General features: G+C 40.7%; 1 protein-coding gene across 1 annotated transcript; it reads right to left on the bottom strand.

Annotated features, from left to right (window-relative positions):
- Window positions 1-340: 340 nt before the first annotated feature.
- Window positions 341-7,398, bottom strand: IRF2BP2 (interferon regulatory factor 2 binding protein 2; the record flags this gene model as incomplete). Its single annotated transcript, XM_004372932.3, has 2 exons — window positions 341-6,433; window positions 7,050-7,398. Coding segments are annotated over 2 exons (1,065 nt in total), but the record flags the coding sequence as incomplete, so codon positions are not given.

Raw genomic sequence — 7,398 nt, 5'->3', positions numbered from 1 at the left:
TGAATGTTTACTGATGATAATGAAACATGTAAAGAAAGAAATAATATTAATTACTAAGTGAAAGTGGTTAAGTAATGGGATCTACAAATCATATAACACAGTTCATTTTCTCCAAAATAAACTATATTTAAGAAATATTCAAATGCGACATTACCCTACAAAGGATGTTTTATCTCAGCATCAAAGGCTTCTGCTGAATTGCTGAAGGAAGCTCTTTAGATTATGCAATCTAATTTCTAAAGCCTATACAAAGGGTGAAATCAGCCACTGTGTTGATGCTCACAATTTAAACTAGGAATCCTATAGTCTAGTCTCCAGAACTTGTCTCTTTCCTAGATAATTTTCATGGCTGGTTTCGTGATAAAGTATTATAACCAATAAATATGTATATTACTTGCACTGAAGACTCTTTGCTATTGGAAGATTTGGAGCTAGTGTTGAGCCTTTGAAGAGTAATTCTACATTTTATCACAGGAATATTTAAGACTATTACAGACAACATCATTCTAATAGGGTTGTTCTAATAAGGAAATTTTACTCAGTTGCTTTTCAGATTAAAATAAAAGCTTTTAAGATGCAATGTCTCAAGGATTCGCAATAATAATTTGCCTATGGTTTTGTTATTTTTTGCCCTAAGATACCTTTTGTATGGCTTGCATGGGTTGTTTTATGCTGTTTAGTGCCTGGCAGAGGTGCAGAATATTCTGCGATAAAAACCAGTACAGATATAGAATTTCATATTCTAGAACCTTTTTAAAAATAAGTTATACCTCAAAAATTAATGAAGCAAACTATTTTAAATCAAGCATCTTAAGTTAAATTGACATGAGGGAACAATAGTAGTCTGATGAGTTAAAACAGTTTCAAATCAGGTATAAATTAGTTAGTGGTAAATAGGGATAGTGTGGATACCCCCAATTATGGATTTATCTGTGGATTAACAGAGGAATCCACAGATAATCCATAAATCCAGTCATTTTCCATCTTCCAACCACTAACGAGTCATTCACAAATTGACTTGTGTACTTTTGTACCTTTTAAATTACAAAGAGGCGTCAATAACTGAGGAAACTGCAGGCTGTCAACAGAAACAAGGGATGCAGATACTTGATTAATCTGAAAAGTCACACCCATCATTTTTGATTGTAATACTATGGCTGCCAGTAATCTAACCAGTGGCACTGAAGGAGTTAAGCACCCTCTCCTCACTTCTAGAAGTCCAGATGAAGTGGGTAAATATGTACTTCATTCATTGGTACAGGCTGACCTTGGTCTGTGACAGAGGAAAGGTGGTTCTTACTCTGCTCCCTATGAACAAAAGGCAAGCAAATAAGGGTGACTCAGGCCTTCTAGTGGCCTACTCACGACTGAACTTTTTTCTGAATGATTCCACGTATACACTTAGGAATCAGGAAGAGAAACATTTTACTCTCCACTAACCAAATAAAACATATGCAAAACAACTTTGAGTAAATGAAGGATTTAAAGTCTAGAAACTAAAAGGAGTTGCATATTTTCCCTTTAACTTTCTTCCCCTTTGGGAATAAACAAAGACATCTGTCGCATCAAGAGTCTGAAAAAACTAAATGCAATCATTAAAGTTCATCTTTGGGAGGAGAGGAGCTTTTGAAATTTAAACAATGATTTCTGCTAGCCACACTATTTTAGATTTCACTAAAAACAATGTAGCATTTCTAAGTTAAAAACTAAACATTGTTTTACCTATTTTACTTTTAACCTAATTATTAGATGAAAATCATGTTAATCTGTAAATTTATTAAGAATATTGTTTCTTGGAAACTGCCTTGAACAGGCTACTAATAATGATGTTTATTAAAATATATTCAGTGATGGGCCCCCGAGCTACTGGACCACCCTTAATGAAATTAAATTCAAGTACACATTAACTGGTACTCTAGTCTATCAATATCACTATTTAACAGAGTAAGTCTATGTATATCCTACCCTCAAATTCTTTATAAGTTTCTCAGCTTCCTTTCATAAAGAACTCTGCCAAGACATTGATCAATAAACAGTAAAGCTGCAAACATCTAGGGAATTTCTGACTGCATGACAGTAGACAGCAGTTTAAAAATGTATCTCGAGGCTTTCTCCCTTTTATCTCTATTTATAAATTTAGATTTAAAGACACCAATTAAGCTCACACATGGCTTTGGTGCTCATGGATTCCAAAGCTTTCCCAAGTCTAGACTTTTTCTTTCTTTTGTCTTCAGTCATTTCCTATGGCCCAACATGGCTGTTTTACTCCCAAGCTTTCCAGAAAGCAGCTCCCTGTCTTGACAGTCCTTTTAATGCCGTCACTATCTGCTTCTTCCCATCTATCGTCGAAGAACGGTCGGCTCTACTGCAAGTTGAAAAATAAACGAGTGCTTAATGGTCGCATTTTGTTCAGCTCCTCTTTCTCTGTCTCCCTATCCGATTGCTATCTCCCCAGTCCCTGGCACTTTCTTCCTACCATCAGTTGCCTTTTTGTTTCATGTCTGTTACCTCCTGTTCTGTAGTTCCAGTAAAACCCCAGACTCAAACCCCACACAACCTTTAGTCACATTGCCATCAGTGATGAAACAACAGCCCACTCTACACTTCCTTTAAAACATTAAAAAAGGCCTGAGAGGATGTTCAGTGCTCCCAATTTTATTTTTATTTAATGCTAAAAGAAAAAAAAAAAAGGAACTGTAAATCTGACAAATGACAGAATGCAGGTGATATTTCCATAGTGATTTCAGAATAATGTTGATATCTGAGATTACACTCAAATTGACATGAGTATCATCGTATATAGAAAAATTATCACCTTCAACTTAAAAAAAGGTTAAAAGGTGGCACACTTTTAAAATACTTGGTGGCCAAGGAAAGGTGTATAGTAAAAGTTGTAAACCATGTGTACGTTCCCATAACTTTTAATGTGAGGCCACATGAAAGACAGTACATCTGTTAAATTCTATAAATTGTTAAAGCAAAAAAAGGGAAAGCTTCAACACCCATCTCTTAATACTGAGTATTAAAAGCACAGCTGAAAATATTAGTATTTGAAATCTGGTACTGCTCATGTACAGTAAGTAGCTTTCTGACATTTTTATCCAGCTGTGGAGAATCTCTGCACTGTTGTCAGGTCCAACACACGATCAAACCTATGTCCCACCCCAGTGATGTTAACTTTTTAATTTCTCAAGAGGATGCCAGAAATACCCGGATCAACACTTTCCAGCTGCAGGTCTTCCAGGAAGGCCACCCAAGGGCCAGGCAGACTTGTGCAGATCTTCTTTTTCAGAAAAAGTAAGGTCAATACACAGCCCTTTAAGCTGATCATATGCTCCTTCTTGAACCACCAGCACAGAGAAACCTAAGGTTGTCTTTTCCACAGCTGGATACCAAACCAAACCCACGGCTATCGGGTCGATTCTGTAGGACAGAGTAAAACTGCCCCATAGGGTTTCCAAGGCTGTAAATCTTTAAGGAAACATACTGCCACATCTTTCTCCCACAGAGCCAACCGCCAACCTTTGGTTCGCAGCCGAGCACTTAACCACTGCACCACCAGGGCTCCTTCTTAACCCAGAACAGCAGGATGTTCCTTTATGAAATCTTTTTTGGAACGCTTATCTGTATTAAGATTGCAAAACGTACAGACAGCTACAACAAATTAGGTCAAATGACTGATCAACTTGTAACATCTATGAGGTCAAATTCCAGTTTTTAATAAAGTGCCTAGATACACATTTATACAGCAAATTGTAATAGTTGAATTCTTTACAAATGTCTTTATGGGCATTTAGAATTGACTGTTTCTGCATGTGTGCATTTACATAAGAGACCAGTCAGATCTGAGTCATACGTATACTCCAATTAAAAAAAAAAAAAGTATACTGACAAACTGGTTAATCATGCAAGTCTGTTTGTAATATAACAATGACCGGTAACATGTATGTGCAGACAATTACTAATAGGTGCGCTCGTTAAAAACGCTATGAAAAAATACTATATTTGGTGCAGTATCTGAGTTTCAAGAGTTAGTAACTTGACCATTAAAAAACATTTTGAGCAATTTAAAAATAACAAAAACAAACTAAAAAAAAAATCCCAATTTGGTAAACATTTATATTTCCAAATTAAAATAGATGCCAAGTTGTGAACACACGAATTGTAGTGGACCTTGAAGTCCTGATTCAGCCTACTCATATGGCCAAGTTACAAACACCTGCAAGTAAGGAGTTAAAACTGTGTTCCTGTCAATGTTAAATCGTAACAGCACAAAAGAAAAACCAGTATCAATGTGAGACAACTATTTCTAAGAAATGATGATTTATTGGTTTAAAAAAAATCATTTTACTGATGCAAAATAGTGATCAGAAGAAATTAGTTTACAAAAGGCTTCTAAAAATAGTTTAAGAGGTGGAGCCTAGCTATTATGTAAAACCTTTAATTTCTTTCATTTTCACTAGTTTATCATTTTTTTCCAGAAGAACAGTATTATTCACTTGGTATTTCAAACACATGTAAGAAGGAAATTACAGGTTTCCTCCACCCACATTGGGGCTGTCACTGATATGCCCACGGGCAGTCCTGGCAGCGCCTCCCGGCTGTTACTGTCATTGTACCATACTGTATTTCACACTCACTAAAAACAGGGTGTAGGTGACAGTATCAACAGCAATAGCACTACAGGTGAATGATAAAAAACAAAACACAAAACAGAAACAAAACCAATCCCACAATCTCCAGGTTCACTGCACCATAACTCCTCTTGCGACTTTTCTCAAAGGAAAAGAGACAGCAACAACAACAGCTCTAGCTAGAGCGTTTAAAAAGATGAAGTGGTGCTGCAGAGCCAGGCTCTGTTCAAAGATGGCAGTGCCATGGTGTATACACCGCCACCCATTATAACCACCTTCCATCACTGAAACTGTGTATTATGTAACCAACTAGCATGCGGCATTGTAATCTTACAACTGATCACGCGGACAGTGAACAGTGGTCAACTCTGCCTTAAAAAAAAAAAAAAAAAAAAACACATAACCCCCCTCAAAACCACGCACAATCCTGAAAATCTCTCAGCAGCACTTCTCATACAGTCACCAATGTCTCAAGAACTCAACTTTAAGAACAAAACAGAGATTAGAAATCTACCTCCCTATTATTCAAAAAGGACAATGGTTTGGGGTCAACCTGGTGATATTTCCCAGTGGTAAGCCCACTTCACAACAGTGCCCCCCTTCACTCATTTCCTTTCCTTTTTCCACGAGTCGGCCTCCAGCCTGAAAAGGGGCCAGCAGTTAAGGAATAACAGACAGTAAGGCAATCTTACAATGTCAGAAAATGTATTTGGCTTTTTTTTTCTTTTTAAAATAAGTGCATACAAGTACAGCTAAAAGCATTTCTGATTTGCCAAGTGCTCTAAAAAAGCAGCGCAAGTCACAGCCTACATGGAACAGTAACTGTCACCAGGATAATAAAGCACAAAGATATGCTAATAACGTTAACAAAAGAAGAAGATGCCTTTGTAAGTACATACCTTTTGTCGTCAAAAAAAAAAATATAGAAACACAATGTATTCAAAAAAAAAAATCAAAATTATACAGCCATGTTTATGAAGTCTACACTTCCCTTGTCTTGGATATATATATATATGGAGATATATATACAATTCAAGCAGTTTTAGTTAAGGGTAATCATTGGGTTTTTCTGAAACCGGAAAGTCACGAGTCTCTCTCTTTTTTCACTTTCACATCTCCAGCAAGGATGGTTGCAATTTCCCCCTGCATAAAGGCCCAGGGGACATTGGAGCCCACAAGAGGGCATTTTTCCCCACTGGGACAATAGACCTCTCCACTAGCTCCCTGCTGTTTGATGCTTTGTCTGGAACAAGGGAAGCAGAACTTGTGCGAAGGGACGGAGGGGCACTGCACAAAGTGGGTGTCCTCCAGCCGCTCGTGGCAGAGGGTGCAGCACAGTGGGGCGCTGGCTGCCAGAGAGGAGTCCGGAAGACTGGCAGGGTGCACGGGTTCCAGTCCTCCTGTGCTGCCAGCCCCCTGGCCCCCCACATCTCTGGGGCCCAGCCTTCTTTGGTTCATAGAGGACGGAGAGGGTGGACTGCTGCTATTCCTCCTGGTAGTGGAGTGAACCTGGTTGGCATCTTTGGAGGCATGACTGCCCCCTGCATTGTCTGCTACTAAGATCAGGGCTGCCATGGGAGACTGGCCATTCTGGGCCGCTTCAGGCGGTGTGGTCCGGTTGGAATGAGGTGAGGCAGTGGGTGGGGGTGGAGACACAAAAGAGGATGTGGGAGTCATAGGGATCTTGAGCCCTTCTGTTGATGTGGACAGCCACGGCTGGGCCTCTCCATTGATCTTGGGGGGCCCGACTTCACCTTCAGGTTCTGGAGAAGGCTTCCTCTTCCTTGCTGTTCTTGCAACTGAAAAAACAAAGAAATAAAAAGAACAAAAGAAGGAATAAATGAACATGCACTGAGAAAAATCTTTCCTTTACCAACATTACGAAAAACTCCTTAAGGAATTCTCATTCCCTAAAAACATGTATACAAAAACTCATGAGTTTCAAGCGCACGTGCAAGTCAAAACATCCTTATGGGCTTCTGAAAGCATACGGATTTAAAGAACAACTACAGAAAAATGACATGTTTGTAACTGCCTGTTTTTAAGCAAAATACATTTAACGCAGGATAAAATTACACATGCCTGCAGATACCCAATGTCTCGACTGTGCATGTGACTGTTCATGTTCCCCGACAGGTTAAAAGGTGCCTGATGCCCTCATGCTCCCGTCCAAGAATGTGCTGGGAAAGGAAAACCCTGCGTCAGTGCCTATCAGCCCACTCTGACTCATCTCTATTATGCTGCTTCAGCACATGAACACGTTGCCACTAAGCACTGGTTCCACCTCACGCAGATCAGGGAGTTGGGCGTTTGTTGTTTCTGGGGGTTGGGGTAATGGAGAATGAAAAGAACACTCCCTCCTCTGCTCTGCATCCCCTTCTCCCCTAAACCCACTTACTCCACAGCCGCCCCTACCTGCTTTAGACCCGTTGGCCCCGTTGGCCTCGAAACCCAACAACCTGCCTGCAGTCAGGGCCGGCTCCTTCTTAAACTTGTTCTCGAAGGGCCCCGAGTGGCCGTGCTGGTGCAGCGCCAGCAGCGTGTCGCGCACGGTCTTGGGCCTGTTGACCCAGTCCTGCTCGCTGGGCCCGCGGCCTTTGCTCGTGCCCTCGGGGCCCAGCTCAGCAGCCCCAGCCGCAACGGATAAGCTGTCGGCCGGGCCTCGGTGCGCAGGCGGCGGCGCCTTCTCCTTGGCCGTCGCCTCGCGCTGCTCATGTTCCACGGCCGCGCTGCTCGACACGGACGCCGGCCGCTTGTGGGCGCC

Source organism: Trichechus manatus, unplaced genomic scaffold (assembly GCF_000243295.1).
Source record: "Trichechus manatus latirostris isolate Lorelei unplaced genomic scaffold, TriManLat1.0 scaffold00021, whole genome shotgun sequence".
Taxonomy (NCBI): Eukaryota; Metazoa; Chordata; class Mammalia; order Sirenia; family Trichechidae; genus Trichechus; species Trichechus manatus.
Note: the sequence above shows the minus strand (reverse complement) of the source record. Positions and strands in the feature narration are given on the sequence as shown.